Genomic DNA, 18,532 nt, shown 5'->3' on the forward strand with positions numbered 1-18,532 from the left:
AAAAAATGCACATCCCCATATTGTTACGTCATTTCGGAATTTGGGAGTTTAAAATCATTTATCAGTTCTATAAAAGTGATGCAATTATTATTTCGGAAAGTATTAACTTTTTGAAATTGATTTCTACGGTCGCGATGGAATTGAATATTGACGAAGTTAGTAAAAAAATCGAAGTAAAATACACAACAATTTTACATGTACGAGGGCAACTTATACATTTAAAAAATAAACTGCAGTAATGTATAATGTCATACTATACATCTAAATTTTTCACCTTAAACATGTATGACTTATATATCTTGACAGAAGGTATAATGAAAATTTATACAAAAATAAGACTTTCTAACAGTATAATACCACATAAAGCATAAAATGCATTTTATAAGGACTTTTAATGTATAACATATTAAAATATATATCTTCAGACTTATATTATACATTAGAATAAGTATAAGGGCAACTTATACATTTTAAAAATAAACTGCAGTAATGTATAATGTCATATTACACATATAATTTTTTCACTTTAAACATGTATGACCTATAAGCTTGACAGAAGGTATAATGAAAAATTATACAAAAATAAAACTTTTTAACTGTAAAATACAACATAAAACACAACTAATGTAATAAGAACTTCTAATGTATAACATATTGAAAATATATATCATTAGACTTATATTATACATTAGTCTTCCAAAATAACTAATGTATAATGCCTGATATATTATATCTTATACTTTCAAATAAAAATTTCAAGAATGTATAATGTTACACTATACATATAAAATACTAACATTTTACATTATTTGTCTATAAACTTGTCAGAATATATAATGTAACCTTATCCAAAATTCATAGATTATAATTGTATAATTCGACTAAATACAAAAACAACCTCTTCTATATATACAAAAACTTACATTATAAATAAGTGTGTTAAATAAAGTAATGTATAATGTATAAAATCTTCATCTTTGGTCGCGATGACAAGTAATTTTTTCCCATCGCAGCAAATCACTTATTCTTTTGAGTAGCCTCGGTGTACAAATTGCAGTTATCTTTGCAACCACAAAGCTAGCCTGTTTCAACAAAAAACAAACATAAAGTTAGACAAAATACTGAAACATATAAAATAGAATCTTTGAAACATAAAGTTAAATCCAAGAATATTGGAAGAATTTGATATTACAAAATAAAATCTTTGAAATAGTATTAAAAAAATATAAAACGGAGCAAGATCATTCCTTTTCAGAAATAGAATAGTATAAACAAACATTAAATAATCAAATAATTAGGATTTAGATTCTTACAGAAGATTGAGTAAGTGATTTCGTTGATTCAATCGTTTGAATAAATGTCATTGTGCTCTGTTCACAAGATTCATTTTTCGTGGCATGTTCCACCCCGTTGTTCTCTGTTGCTTATGATGATGACCCAATTGAGATTTTTCAACGCTTTTGATTTGATGACCCAAATAATTCATTTTTTTTTGCCTTTATTTTCTCAAACAAGTCCATGACTTTCTGATTTGGTGAATTTCCAAAAAAAAAAAATCAAAAATTAATGAATGAAATCAATAAGTTCAATTAATGTTTGAAAACTTACAATGGTAAACTTTAAGTATGATTGCTTGATTTTAGGCGTGAAAAAAAGGATTGAATAATTGAGGATAAACTGATTTATAATGAAAGAGAAAAAGAGGGAGGAAAATGCGGTCTTTTTTGATGTATAATATTAAGGAGAGAAAATTATCAAATAAGGGAATTTTTATAATTATTTTGAGATTTGTGTAAATATTTTACCAATCTATGATTTAATGTAATTATGTAACTTTAACTTGTGTATATAGGTAATTTTTAGTTTAAAGAATCTTGTTGTGTTTCACTTTGGTGGTTGATGCATAAAAAGGAAGCAGTAGTAACACATTTCAAATTAAATGGTCCAAATCCAAATAGACAAATTAACTGTCATGTAGTATGCATTATTGTTCCAACAGAGTCAATGAAGACAATATGGATATTGATGCATGCATGCAGTCGTATGTTGTGCGTAAATTGTGGAAACTCCCAAAACTATCGTATAGACTACCAAATCATAACGCCCTCAATTCCAATAGTATATGTACTAATGTATATGATTGCTTTTTTAAGTTCCCATTTAATATTCGATATCGTATTAGATTCCTGACTTTAAATTTTAAATCAAATCCACACGTTGCAATGTCTATTTTCGGGGCCATGCTTCATTGGAAAAAGGATTTAATTTGTCCATTTTCCTATTATTCTTTCGGTGACTAGATCGAGAAATAAAGACACTCCCTTCATTTATTTTTATTTGTCATTTATTTTTAAATTGAATTTATATTTTTATTTATCATTATTGACATATCAAGAAAGAACAAATTTTATTTTTCTATTTTACCCTTAATAATAATTATTTTTTCTCTAAATTAATTGAAAGACATAATAGAAAATATCATATAATAGGAGTAGTCTAGTAAAATACCCTTTTCAATAATTATTTTTCTTAATAAGTTTGTCAAGTCACAATGTAGCAAGTAAACGTGAACGGAGGAAGTAGTGATTTTAAATAAGTGCCAGATATTGTCTGGTCATGCACGCATCTGGGCATGAGAATGAAAGAAGACTTCCACAGTGAGGTGGATGAAGTGAGTTGAACTCTTATATGGCATTGGCAAATCTTTCCTCATTGAACAAACTTTTGAGATGAGTTAGATCGAAAGTTTATTTAAAAAATAATTTTGTGACAAATCAAGTATTTTCACAAGGGGTAATTTAAAATATATATAAAGAAATGTAAATATATGAAGAAGTCAAGAATATATATTTTTGGTTGTGTTTGGTATGATGGAAAATATTTTCCGTGGAAAATATTTTTCTGGAAAAAGTTTTCCTGGAAAATAAGTTGGTTTTCTACTTATCTTCTCATGTTTGGTTGGTGAGTGGAAAATATTTTTTGAAAAATATTTTATAGTGTTTGATTGAGAAAATATTTTTCAGAAATATATTTTCTAGTATTTGGTTGATGAGTGAAAAAATATTTTTTAGAAAATACTACTAACTATTACCTAATATATCACTGCCTGAACAAATTTAAGCATATCAAATAATATCAATATCAAGTTTTAAGATATTACAAGTCACTAAATTTTAAACAATTACTAATTAGCAAACATAGGAGACACTTTTCAACATTTTATCAGGATAATCTCAAGATACCACAATCAATAAAAATACAACTGAACGACGAGCTTATTCAACCTTGTGAAACAAGCTACAACGATGACAAAATAGAATATGCAATTAGCAAAAGTAACATAGGTAAGTCTTCCTCTATGCACATGAAAATAACAATACATTCAACGAACATTGAAAACAAGGAAAAATTCGAATTTCAATATTTTTTATTTCAAGCAGTGAAAAATTGAAGCAAACACAGTGAAAAATAGTTCTGAGTAATGTTTATTTTTTGAGTAATATGAATTTGAGTGTTGTTGGGGTGGGAGAAGAGAGGTGGAGATGGGGGTGGGGCATAAAAGTCACATATGTCATTTTCCCTCAAATGGAGGAAAATAAGTTATTTTGAAAAATATTTTCCTAATGTTTTAGTACAACCAAACAAGGAAAAATAAGAAAACATTTTCCATCATACCAAACACACCCCAAATCGGATTGTTTTATCATTGTTACGTAAAGAAAAAATAAAAATTTAACATGTGACATGTATTCTTCATTGATCACGAAAGGAGGTAACAACTTAGCAGGTGCACTTGTTACTCGTCGTAATTGAATAGACTTAAAGACTAATCAACGGTCAAGATATAAACAGTAGATCTACAATATAGTAACAGTTTATGATTACGAAATGAGGTAGTAATAATTAATGATATTTTCTCTAAATATGTTCGCATTATCATGGGTCATGCCATCTAATAATGTGAACGTTTGCTTGGCTGACAAATGATAGTACTGATCAAAATGTACATGATAACAACCAAGTTATATTAGAGAACTATTTCGAAATTAAATAGTGAAGATGGAAAGGAGTAAGGCTATTTAGATGGCGCTTGCGGCTTGACAATGAATGTTTTTACTTTTTTTAGTTGAATTCTAATAAACACGTTGAACATATAATTATGAAAAAGTTCAGAAATTTACAAAATACAAAACTGTTTTCACTTTTTCATTCTAAGTTACAAAAACTCAAATAACAGCTCAATTTGTATTCATAGTCAAACTCAACTATAATATTCAAATATCCTTTTTATCTTGAATTGTTTTTTTAAATGCTCACAATTTTCATGATTAAACGCTCAATTACTAGAGAAAAGATAAAAAGGAATCATAGCAACACCAAGAACTAGTAGCAGCAACAGCAACAATAACAACATATACTTGTATTTACACATTAGTTTACAGAGTTGATCGCTCGTAACATCTCTTAATTAAATAAAATTATATGAAAAATAATACTTTTTCATATTTTTCTCTATTTTGTACATAACATTACTATATGTTTATAATTTCACCTCCAAAGTGATGTTTTTTTTAAGAAAAAAGTTGTAACAAAAACTGTATCTTCCATTTTACATACAAGTCGCTCGCTTTAAACTAGTTCTCTCCATTTAATTGAGTCCGGAGCCTAAAAGGCAAGTTTTTTCAGTCAAAATTTCAAAAGGGCACCTCAATACTAAAAATTCTAAAAGTGACAAGGTAAGCACAAAGGTTTTTACCTTGTCTATTAAAAAGTTAACACCGTCAGTGCAAATATTAGAATGTAAGGTAAAATGGTGAGTTTACCTTATAAGGTAAAATGATGAGTTTACCTTCTAAGGTAGGTTTATTTCAAATGCACTGCATTACAAGATAAGCTGTGTCCCTTACCTTACAAGGTAAACTGTGTCCCTTACCTTATTAATCCCTTACCTTATTAATTTTCTTTTATATACCACCCGCTCATTTCATTTATTTTTTCACTTCACTTTGTAATATTAATTGTGTTTATTTTTGCAAAAATGTCTACTTTATCAAAAAATTTCCACTAAGGTATACTACTTTAATCATCTTTTTATTTAACATTTTTCAATACCTAACAAACAAGTACGCAGTATAATATTATTAATCATTTTTGTAGCTTACTAATTTGTCAAATATTGTTGTTATCATATCAACTTATTAAGCCTAAACCTACGTTAAGTTAGTATTGTCATGCATGTGTAAAAAGTTTGCCATTTAGTTGTAGGCTCAAAATTAAGTTTACTCTTCTTTCTGTATAGATATGGAATATCAACACTTTGTGCATCCAGGACCATCACAGTATGACGTATATGCCATGTAAAATAAACATCGGTCTGAGGCTATTTGAAAAGGCACATTAAAAGGAGAAAAGGCATGTTTGGATGTGCGGCGTGATGATAATGGTTTTTGGCAACATGTTAGAAATCATCCGTTCCATCTCCGTCTTCTTAATTATTTTAATATTTGTGATTTTAGAGGCGTTATAAATGTTGGATTCGTTCCCTGCCATTTTTCCCTTATTACTGCACTTGTTGAAAGGTGGCGACCAGAAACGCATATCTTTCACCTGAGAACGGGTGAAGCAACTATAACCTTACAAGATATGAAACTCATGTTTGCAATGGTCGTAGATGGAACTCCCATTCTTCATCCAGGTGCTGCTCAGATGTTGCCTATTAACAGAGAACAAATGTTTGCCGAATTAACAGGATGGATACCTGACCTAAACTTTTTTCAAGGAAATAGAATTTTTTTAAATGAGATTAGAGGAATATATGAAAATCTAAATGAAATAACTGATGAAACAGAGGAGGAAGAGGTGCAACGAAGAGTTAGATTGTACCTTTTTTGGTTGTGCGGTGGAACAATATTTCCCGATAAATTTACTCTTATCTTATCCATTTTAAAGTAAGAAATGAATAAGATTCAACAAATTTTTGAGTTATGAAGTTTAACAATTTTTTTGAGTTAATGCAAGAAATGAACCTCTGCCCACACTCTTTATATAACAGCGAGAATTTTAAAGTTGTTACAAGGTAAACATGGGATCCTATCTTATAAGGTTAATGACTCCATTTACCTTGTAGCCTTACCCTTTGCAGACACTTACATATAGATAATAGATAAGGTAAATTCACCATTTTACTTTACATTCTAACATTTGCACTGGCGACGTTAACTTCTTAATAGACAAGGTAAACACCTGTGTTTACCCTGTCCCTTTTGAAATTTTTTAGTATTAGGGTGCCCTTTTGGATTTTGACTAAAAAAACTTGCCTTTTAGGCTCCGAACTCCACTTAATTGACGTGACAATATTTTTTTTGTGCTCCAACTAACGATCTCACTTGGGCTATTTTTTTTTAAAAAGATGCTCCTTAAGGGGAGGGGCTAAACAACACCCCCAGACTTTATCATAACCAAAACAATGTACAAAATACAAGAGAAGTGAGACATAAACCTTACCGATCCTATGGCAGTTCACAAGCCAACTAGCCTGCTAACTCTTCCCAAATACTAGAAAGATAAACGTAAAACTACGCACTTAAAAAGAGAGGATTTCTTTCATTACATTATTCTAGGAAAGCATAAATAAGAAAGACTCTCCCCATACAAAGTAAGACTAGAGCCTAAACAAAACTAGACATCATTGGGTTATAACAAATGGTTCATAATTCAACTCGTGCAAGTTTTACTAAATTTTATTTTTTAATTTGTTTAAGTACCTAATAATTTTCCTTATTTTCATGGATAAATTTGAACTATATATTAATAAACTTTTAGAAGGGCTAATTGGTATTGGGCAAATTTATTAACCTTCTCACTAAGGGAAGCGTAGAAATGCAGAAGAAAGAAATTCAAACAAGAGCTAGGACTATATATAGTACATAAAATTAAGCATTAATTGAGGGAAGTGAGTAATTATATTGATTAGACATTTGATTTCTAAGATTGGGCGGTGTAAATGTTGAAAAAGTCAATATATCCATCTCATTACTCTTCATGATGTGAGTATATATATTGACTAACTAACATACATAATTCTTCTCTTTTCCAAACTTCAGGAGATCCCCACATAAGCAGCAACCACAACGCTTTTGCTACAATCCCTTGTCCATCAAAACCCTTACAACTAAAAATGGAATACAACAATATTGTTGCTACTACTTCAGAAAGGCTAGACAGGAAAACACAGGAAAAAAATAGAAGAATACAAATGAAGTATCTTTCTTCTAAACTTTTTTCTCTCATTCCTCCACACCATTCTAAGGTATTATAAATATAAACCCTATAATTTCACTCTTTCCCTATTTCTCTTACACTGGATAAAGGTAAGATCTATGTACAATCTACATACCCTCTCCAGTCTCTAGACCGCATTTTGTGGGACTACATGCACTGGGTATGTTGTTGTTGTTGTTGTCGTGGTCCAGATCTCTTACACACACACAAGATCTTATTTTCATCTTACAACATGCATGGTACGTAATTTAATCAATATTATCTCAATCAAATTCTATTTTCTAGGTTAAGTGATGGAGAGGAGAAAATTTCTCCGGCTTTCTAATTATAATTTACTTGACAGTTGCCACCCAATCTGGCGATCTTTCAAGTTCAAATGCAAGTTAGACGTGTTGGATCGAACTTGCTCAAATATATAGATCCACCTTTTGATCTGTCCAAATATTAATCTCATAAGGTTATAATAAACGTAAGAAATAGACCATAGATTCAAGCTAGCATCGATCACTTATCGAGAGATCGAGGCGATTAATCCAGGATTCGATGTTTGTGAATTCTGGGTCCTAGTGTTTGTAAGTTATTAAGTTCTAGGTTAATAGTTTGTACACAATAGATGAATATGTACCGGAATAGTCCCTAGGATCAAGTTAGCATCACGCGTAGACACAGATGCAAATCCAAAATTTGAAGTTTATGCACCTTTTAGGTTATTGAGTTTTAGGTTAATAGTTTGTACACCATAAATGAATATTTTGAGATAATATAAGGTTTGGACCAAAGTTACTTGGTTTTACCACCTTCTACTGTACCCTAATTTTAGAAAGTCTAGCTCTTTTTTGTTTTAATAGATGTAAAATGCTCTAAGAATTAAGATGGAGAAAGAAAGAGAGGGATAAGCATGAAAACCACAGTGCTACATATATTGCTTTTAGCAACTTCATTTACCTTCTCACTTTCAACAATCTGTCGAATTTTAAGAATCATTTTTGTTATTTTTAACATTTTAAATGACCTTAAAAGGTTCTCTGCCCTACTAGTATATATGCAATTGAACTTCGAATCCTCCAGTCCCTCTAACAATAGCAAATTAACCTGAATGATTCCATAGACATTGATTTTTTCTTAGCTAAAAAAATAATCATTTTATTAATTAATTAGTACTATGAGACATCTACTATAGATTTGACATCATACATAGGACATGATTAATATGCGTTATTAATGAGTTCGGAGTTAGAAGGGGCACTTTCTCAATCATAGGAGTCAAAACGGACAGTCCTTTTCTTTATGTGCCAAAACGGACAGTTTGTCCAAAAATGGGCAAACTACAATTAACACCGTCTGTGAACGTTTGCAGAGGAAAAAAAATGTTCTTAGGGTTTGCCCAAAAATGGGCAAACTACATCTTCATAAATCTTTTTTAATAGTTTGCCCATTTATGGACAAACTATTTTTATTTGGGCAAACATGATTTTTCCACTAAAAGATTCGACTGATAACTGATTATACATCACACTATTAATAATCCTGAATGTTTTGTCACTTCAATTTTTGAGAAATGGTACAGCTTTTTCAATTATAAAATTTGTGTTGTTGTTCACTCCATTTTATCTTATTCATCAAGAGCAACATTCACTATTCTCGGAACACTTTTTTTTTCATAAATAGTTGTTCGTTTAAATTTCTTATAAGAAAAAAAATAATGAGTGACACCGTCATTATTTATCCGACTCATCATCAACTATGTTATTAGCTAGCTCATTGTTGTTCACAATTTCTGTGAATTGAGTCAATGTAGGATTATCTGGGAAGACGTAACACCTAAAGAATAATAGAATTATAATTTTTATAATTCTATAGCAATCCTTAAAGAATAGAAAAAAATATATAATCTCTTTACCTATCCATTAACTCAATTGGAGTGTGACAGTATAAATTAGTCGATTCTTGATTGCTCGATTTTTCAAACTCATAATTTTGAGAACTTCAATGTACATTGTGTTGATTTAGTGAAGGCAAATTGTCATTTTGGCTATCAAACCATGCTACTGTTTGTCGTTGAACAAAATTGTTTGGCCAACCAAAACTGAAACTAGTAAAACAGTACTATTTCAAATATCAAATTCATTATCAGATGATTCTTCATCTTGAATAGCGCTTTGAGTTTTGACATACATATCATGTCACGTATATAAGTTTTAAGTTATGTACTTTACTAGTATTATTTTTATACTCCATCATCAGCCATCAGGTTATCTTTATTTATTGAAATAGGCATCCGGTCTTATTTTCATGATTACAAATCTTACATTGTAAGGAGGCTTACCTAAGTAGTTCGGTGACTTAATAGAGTAAAACTCACCCTACATATGACTACTTTGATTTGTTGCACTTGAGCCGGGAGTCTTTCAAAAACAGCTTCTTCTGTCTCCATGAGGTAGGGGTAAGCCCGTAAGGTGTGTGTACTACGTACACTCTAGCCTACTCAAACCCTACATGTGAAACTACACAAAGTATGTCGTTGTTGGACTATATCGTATATATGCTTGATCTTATACTACTTTTTGTACATCGCACTTAGAAGTTGAGCACTCTGTTTTTGGTTTAATAATTTGGACTATTTTTGTGGGGATACTAGTATCGCGAAGCATAATGGACAAAAAAATTAATTAGTAGTTTCATATTACCAACAACATAGAATAGAATCTTATATATTTAGTTAATCTTTTTCACCCTTGTTACTTTACCATGACTTGCTAGTTTAACAATTTCAGGAGGTACTGACACAAGAAGACAAAATTGATCAAACCATTAGTTACATTGAGGAATTAAAAGAAAGAGTAGCTGTATTAAAGAAAAGGAAGGAAAAGCTAGCACAAGGGAAGGGTGATCATTCAAAGAAATTCATGCCTGCAACAGCTTATACTTCTATAAAAACACCTATGGTTGAAGTTAGAGAGTTGGGTTCAACTCTAGAGGTGATTTCAACTTGTGGTTTACAAAAGAACTTCACATTGCAAGAGGTTATAAAAATCATAGAGGAAGAAGGAGCTCAAGTTGTTACCGCTAATTATTCAACAACTGGAGATACAATTTATTATACGATCCATGCTCAGGTGATAATTCATGCTTTCTCTGTCCCAATTTATGTGACACTTTTATTTAATCAGGTACATAGAAAATGACATCATTTTATATTTAGTAACAATTAAACCTTCTATTTTTCGTTAATGAGACTATTTATCTACATAAAATAAAATAGATGGAATGTAAGTTCTAGTAGTATGAAAGATGATAGGAAAATAATGCACATAGCTAGTTAATTTTGACAACTAAATTAACAATGCTTTTCCTTTTATCTAATGTTTGCAGGTGAAAATTACGAGATTAGGGGTAGATGCATCAAGGGTCCATTTGAGATTACAAATGTTGGTGTCCTAAATTTACTTATAATATGATGTTATAGTCAGTTTAAGCTCTGCTTGATCAATTTTCCTTAATGTTATCAAGTGATGAGGAGATGCATGGATGCTGTAGTATGAAGGTGTGAGAGGTGTTGGATAATGCATCTGTTGTTACTGTAACAATATTCTAGAATAATTAGTTCTTTAGTTATAGGAGAGTCATTAGTTATTTAGTTTTAGGAGGAGTTCAATAATTAAGTTAGTAGGACGTTCAGTTTTTTAATTTTAATAAAAGCCTATTACTTTACTTGTAGGAGAAGTTAACAATTTTATTTGTGTAACCAAACAACCTCTTAGTGAATTAAATCGAAACGCATGTCCTTAACCTCATAATAAATTTTAAAACTTTTCTATTTTCTCATTAAACAATAGGTGTTCAAATTATTCATTGAATAATGAATTATGTTGGTGATAACTTTTTAATATAATTATCAGGATCTAGGCATCAAGTTGCAGCTTACAAATACGAATTGACTTTGGCGAAATAATAGAGACAAAATTATAAAACCTACCCAATGATCTAATGACTCATGATAAAATAAAATTTATATGAGAAAGTTTTTCATTCAAATTTTATTTTGTATTGTTTGTTTTTCTGTTCTTAAAAACATAACAGTGGTATCAGTGCTTTTGGTTCAATGATTAGATGGTTTTCTATTGAAGACATGTTTAGATCAAAGTTGCAACCAATTTGATGATAATGAAGATCTTTGTCTAGCTACATATGGAGAAGGAGTTTAAAACATATTTTCAACATTCCTGCTGCTTATCTTTAAAAATAAAAATAAGATATTTTTTAAACTATTTTTAATCCATAATATTTTAAATTTTATTTTTTTACCGTGGCAGCAGTGATGAAGATTACATGAAGAAAAAAGATGATGATCAATTTTGCTAAAAAATTTCAGGCCAATGAGAAATTTGTTAGAATTTGTCGTGAATTTCCTAGCTTACTTGAATTCTACCATAATTGTATTTTACTCGGAAAAGATTTCTTAGTAGAAAAGGTTTACTAGTATGAAAAGATCTCTTTTCTATTAGATTTCTATTAAGTTTATTAGACAGAGTTTTGTAACTCTATAAATAGAATATCTCTCTTCTCAAGTCATAACACAATAACATCCACAACTTAGTCGTTTAAGAGTTTTGTTTAGGGGGAGATTTTCTCTCAATAATTTTTATGTTTTCTTTAATAGTAATTTTCATGTGTAGCCAATTGGCCAATAATATCAATAATATGTTCGTTTAGTATATTTTTATTTGTCATCTGAATTATCACCGTCTTGATTAGCAAACTTTAAGCTTCAGCATGACGCCCTCTCGATTTTGAATCCCAAAAGTGGTACCATGGATCTGTGAATTCATTGAAGAGAAACTTTCAACCAATTTTTAATTCATGCTTATTTTCAACCTATTTTTAATCCTTACTTTAATTTTTATTGTAGGACTATTTTTAAACCTCATTTTTATTTTTAATTTAAGGCTATTTTTTATTCGATTTTCAACTCATATTATTTTAAATCTTATTTTTCAAACCATGACAAGCAGTACTCTCTCTTTCAATGCCCCACAAATCTTCACTGGTGAAAACTATCAAATTTGGGTAGCTAAGAGAAATCTTATCTTGAAACTTATGATTTGTGAAAAATTGTAGAGGAAGACAAACCTATACAACCATTCCCTGCAAATTCTTCGGCTGTCAAAATCAAACTTTACTCAGAAGAGGAATCCAAAAAATATAAAGCAAAAACTGTAATTCAAAATTCAATTGTTGATCCAATTATCTCTAAAATCATAACATGTGTAACAACAAAAGAAACTTGGGAAAAAGGTGAAAAGGAGTACCAAGGAAGTGAACGAGACAGACAAAATTAAATGCTGAATTTGAAAAGAGATTTTGAATCTCTTAGGATGCAAGAAGGTGAGACAATCACTATGTATTCTGACAGAATTTCTTTGATTGTCAATAAAATCGGGTTTCTTGAATGCTGAATTAGAAAAGAGATTTTGGATCTCTTAGGATGCATGAAAGTGAAACAATCACTATGTATTTTGACAAAATTTCTTTGATTGTCAATAGAATCAGGTTGCTTAGTGAAGATTTTAAACACAATAGAATAATTGAAAAAATTTTGATGACTATTCCTAAGAGATTTGAGTCCAAAATCTCCGCTTTGGAAGAGTCTAAAGATCTCTCCGTCATCTCTCCTGCTGCATTGATAAGCGTTCTTCAAGCACAAGAGCAAAGAAGAGAGCTTACAGGGAAGAAAAAAGTGTTGAAGGCATTTTTTATGTAAACCACCAAAAAAAAAATTGATTAACCTCTTTGCAAATATTGCAAAAAAAAAAAAAAAACACAGAAAAATTTTGCTAGTGGAGATTTGATGCATTATGTGAAAATTGCAAACAAAAGGATCATGTCACAAAAGTCTGCAAATTCAAAGACACTCAAGATAATTCAGAAGCACTACTTGTGGAAGAACAAAGCGAGGACCAACTTTACTAGATTGCACAACATAAGAGAAGAGGAGTGTTGGATATTGCATCTGTTACTGCAACAGTATTCTAGAATTATTAGTTATTTAGTTATAGAGGAGTCCTTAGTTATTTAGTTATAGGAGGAGTCCACTAACAAGTTAGTAGGACATTCAGTTTTTTAATTTTAATAAAAGTCTTCTACTTTATTTGTAGGAAGAGTTAACAATGTTCTTCATGTGACTCATGATTAATAAAATTTATATGAGAAAGTTTTACATTTAGATTTTATTTTGAATTGTTGTTTTTTTTTCAAAAAACATATTAAGAGGCTGACTATGAATAATTTTAGGCGGGGTAGAGGTAGATCGAAAAAATATTGGAGGAAGGTGATGAGGCATGATATAAAACAGTTACTGCTACGGAGGACGACATGACCCTTGATAGTAAGGTGTGGATAACTTGGAATAGGGTATAGGGTTAGTGGGTTGGAGTTCAGCCACCATAGTAGAGAAGAATGCTTTGTTTGTATCTGTGCCTGCAATTTATTGTTCGTGGTGTTTCGGTGATGTCTATAATTTTGGATGCATAGTTTATTATAGTACCTTGTTGGTGTTTTATTTTCTTTATTATCTAGCAGTGTGTTATCCATCTTGTTGTGTGCTTTTATATTATTTATTTGTTATACTGTTATATATCCTGAGTCGGGGTCAATCAGAAATAGCCTCTCCACTTTACTTGAGGTAGTGGTATAGACTGTGTACACTTTATCCTCTCTAGACCCCACTTTGTAGAAATACAATGGATATGTTGTTGTTGTACGATGTTATAGTATTGTTTGCTTCTTTAAATATTGATATAATTAAAAAAAAAAATTGTGCACGTCAATTTATGTCTATATAGTGTTCTTTTTAAGTATATCTTTCATTCCAGAGTACATAACTACATACTATGACTATATGAATGATGATTTTAGTCCACAATAATATTGTTTGAATATAAATGCTCCATAAAGCCACAGGCAAAAAGGTAATGCTTTTCTCTGGTTTTTAAAGAGATGGTAACCACTACTGTTAAATAATAACCAAAAAAGAAAACAATAACTATAAAAGTTTAGACTTGACATAAACGGTTTCGCTCATTTCAGTCATCCTTCAACAAATTAAAACCTAATAATAATATTATTAAGACTTTAAAAGAGTCATATATCGGCTATGGATAAGAGATATAACAGTTCCTTGTATAGTATTTAAGAAAAAACAAACCTTATAAGAGTTGATTTACACCTTATATTATTTGGCAGGCCCGGACATACGTAGCTGTTGAGTTTGTCCCACGTTTATTGTAAAATAGGGTTCATGAGTGATTTGATCTCATCATATGGTTTGACTTTTTTCTCTCCTCGTCAGCTAGCGTTTGAATTTAAGATAGAGTGATCATTTCTTGTCATGATATTTCATGATAGATATAACCGGTGTTAAGCCTCCTTGGTATATATACTTATTTAGGATAAGATAAAATAGTATAGCCGCCTCTCTTTGTGAACAATGTTGGCACACGTGGAATGAAAATTGTGACATGTGAATCGTGATGTGATTCTCCAATTTGAATTATTAGGACTCAACAATTTTTCCTTTAATTATCCTTGTTTGTCGTCAAATCTCCTACCCAACCACAGTGCAATATTCTTTCATACACTGCGGCTTATTAGTTATTGACACTTGCTTTACAATTACATTTGACGTACGTATTCAACATCTGTATATCTTAATTCTCCTCTCTCTTTTAATTGTGATTCTTTTCTGTACTTGGAAATACGATGGAAACGGGTTGTTGATATACCTTTTTTAAGTTACAAACACATCTAAATTTTGTGGGTCAAGAATTCAATTTATGGTAGAGTTTTTGGAGACTACTTTCCCTTAAACCTGAATTATGTCTATAGGGGGCAAATATCTCTTGAAGAGGCATATTCCATATGTAGACACGTAATTTTGTCCCTCTCAAAAGTTTGATTTTATTCATTTTTACCTTATCATATCATGTATCCTCACCCACGTGATTACATCCCACAAAAATACAAAAAAAAAAGTAAATCTCAACAAAATCCCTAACAAACTTTTATTCTTTTAACATCCTAACAACCCTCTCCAATAAGAAAATGACAAATCACCACCTCACCACCCCATACCCTACCCCTTACTCCTACCCGCGTGTACCCACTACCCCACCCACTCTCACAATTCACTCTACAATATATACTCTCACAATCACACAAGAAGGACCATCAGCAACCTAAAGAAAACAAAAAAAGAAACAAAGGGCCTCCATTTTTCCTTCTTTCATATAGACGTTGCGTACACAGCAAACACGGATCATTTTCATTCTCTTTTACAATTAAACACATACCCACATATATACACTATACGAGAGAGAAAACCAAGACAGGAGGCCTCCATTTTGTTTCTTCTTCGCCAGAGAAAACCAAAAAAAATAGAGACTCCATTCTCCCTTTTCATCATCAAAACACATACATACACCACTACACGCAGAGGGAGGGGGGGGAGATTATTGAGAGCTCAAATAGTGAGATTGAACGAGGGATATGAGAGAGAGAGAAAGATTGAGAGCAAACAGTGAAAAAGGGGAGCAAATCGGGGAAAACCAGCGAGAACGACCACTGTTTTATACTATTCTGGTGAGTTTCTTGCCAGAATCCACTTCTTCCTCATCACTCTCGTCTGAAACATCGTCCCCGTAGTCTTCCAGTCACTGTTGAAGCTCGACGTAGATCGTAGGTCGACCAACAATACCAAACACTCACATACACGATTGGGAAAGTGGGTTCGGGTCCTGTGATTTTCAAATCTGGTCTGGGTTGGCGAAAACAGAACAAAAAGGGACCGAAGTTGATGATTTGGGTCGTGATTGATATTCGATGTTGAGGTTCCATTGGAGGCGGTTCTATTCGAAAAGATCAGTTAATCAATAAAGCATTGAGGTCCATTTCTCATCTCATTCTCTATTCTATTTTTGGAATTTTAGTTATTTGTTATGGGTGTGAATAACTTGTTTGTTATGGGTCCATTTTAGTTTTTTTGAAATTTGAATCTTTGTTATGTGTTGGTTGATGTTGGTTTCGGATTTTGAAAAGTGAATTGATAAATCGAAGCATGTGTTAATCATGTTGGTTGAAATAAATTTGGGGACGGGAATCGAAAACTGATAAAAGTAAATATTATGATACTTTTGATACATTGTTGATGTTGAATACGGTATGTTGTCGAGCGGGTAGGCAAACAGTAAGCTCAGGTAGGCAAGTTTAGGATTGATGTAATGTGGGAATGATCGGAATATTTGTTGAATGTTTTGTTTATCGTATTTGAAAAGTGTATTTATTTAACCGGGGAATGCCCCGAGGTAATTTGTATTTACTCACCGGGGAATGCCCCGAGGAATTTTGTACGCTAAGGATGCTCATGATCAAGGCCCGAGACATCGGGTAAAGCATGGTTTAGGACTAGTGTAGGTTATTTCAGTATTTTTATTTCGGGTTGTAATAATTGGACTGGACTTTACATTTTTTTTTATTTTGTTTTGTTATTGTTTGATTATTTTGCGTGGTTTTTGTGTGGTTTATACATTTCGTAATGCCAAAATAGTTGATACACTCTACCAAGCGACCGTGGTTGAACCACGGGATCGAGGGGTGCCTAACACCTTCCCCTCGGTCAACAGAATTTCTTAGCCGGAGTCTCTATTCGCAAATCAGTTTAAGAGTCAAATGGTTTAGAAAAGGATTTTCCAAAGGTGACTTGGCACACCGGATTATGCCAAGTGGCGACTCTGAATAAAAAATGTAAATAATCCTTTTCCAAAACAAATTTTCATTTCTTGTCACTTAAATAATAAAACCCTTTCGACCCTTAAAATAAATCTTTTTTTTGGAGTACGTGAAAAGGGGTGTGACACCATAAATTCATAAGGCATCTCCAAAGTCCTAATATTCCATAAATTTATGGGATATTCATAAATCTCCAACATCTTAAAAATTCTAAATTCATGTATATATTCATAAAGAGATCAAAACCTTTTTTTTGATGATCAAATTTTGATGATCAAATACATCAAGAAGATCTACAAACTCTTCTTTCATGGAGATCAAATTCAAAAGAGAGCAAATTCAAAAATCTACAAACACTTCTTTCATGGAGATCAAATTCAAATATTCTACATTCGAGAAATTCGCTATTGATGGCCTCGAATTACGGAGAAAATCAAGAGAGGAGAATATCAAGAGAGAAGAATTAAGGGAAGAACAAATTTGTACCCACATTGTTTATCAAAAATATTCGTTTATTTTCCATAAATAAAATTTATAGAAAACAAATTCGAGGAGAAAATCAAGAGAGAAGAATCAAGGGAAGAACAGATTTGTGCCCACATTGTTTATCAAAAATATTCGTTTATTTTTCATAAATAAAATTTATTGAAAACAAATTCGGACACATTCAGTGGGACCAAATCTGCCTTTATCTCCTCTCTCATAAATAATCAAATATGTAAATCCGTAGCCGCAAGATCGTAAAGATGAAAGCTCTATGGGTACTTCAAGACTCGTCATCAAATTTACAACACTCTTGACAAACATTTAAATTTTGTGGGGCTCTACAAGAAGAATTCAATTTGTGTTAGAGTTCTTGGAGGCTACTTTACCCTAAACCCTGAATTATGCAAATATTCAATTTGTGTTAGAGTTATGCCTATATCCAATTTGTGTTAGAGTTCTTGGAGGTTACTCTACCCTAAACCCCGAATTATGCCTATATAGGGGCAAATATCCTTGAAGAGTCATCTCCAAAGTCCCTTTCATAAAGAGATCAAGATCTCTAATATTCTATAAATTCATGGATATTTATAAGTAGTCTCCAACATCTCAAAAATTCATGGATATGTTCATAAATAAACAACAAATATCACTACTGTGTAATCGAAGAGTTTTAGAGTAAGCATTAACAATCTCCGAGATGATTTTTTTTTGAAAAAAAAAAAGAATTGATCCTCCATTTTTCTACCGCGTATCCTAGTTTGACACCAAGCAACGAAACTCTTTCTCTAAAAGAATTTTTCTAATTTCTTTTCTAATAATAATTTGTCATTAACCAAATTTTTATGTACATAAGAGGAGCCTAATAAGGTTTTTCACGAAAGTGCAAAAAATCAAAAACTCTCTTCTTGATGATAATCAAATAATCTACAAACACTTCTTTCATGGATATCAAATTCAAAAGATCTACAAACACTCCTTTCAT

General features: G+C 31.3%; 1 protein-coding gene across 1 annotated transcript; it reads left to right on the top strand.

The window, feature by feature from the left end:
* The first annotated feature begins 7,148 nt into the window (after positions 1–7,148).
* Positions 7,149–10,722, top strand: LOC107864827 (transcription factor bHLH162-like). Its single transcript, XM_016711247.2, has 3 exons — positions 7,149–7,309; positions 10,056–10,397; positions 10,654–10,722. The coding sequence occupies exons 1-3, from the start codon at positions 7,178–7,180 to the stop codon at positions 10,720–10,722; spliced, it is 543 nt and encodes a 180-aa protein (XP_016566733.1). The 5' UTR covers positions 7,149–7,177.
* The last annotated feature ends 7,810 nt before the right edge of the window (positions 10,723–18,532 follow it).

This window comes from Capsicum annuum, chromosome 3 (assembly GCF_002878395.1).
Source record: "Capsicum annuum cultivar UCD-10X-F1 chromosome 3, UCD10Xv1.1, whole genome shotgun sequence".
Taxonomy (NCBI): Eukaryota; Viridiplantae; Streptophyta; class Magnoliopsida; order Solanales; family Solanaceae; genus Capsicum; species Capsicum annuum.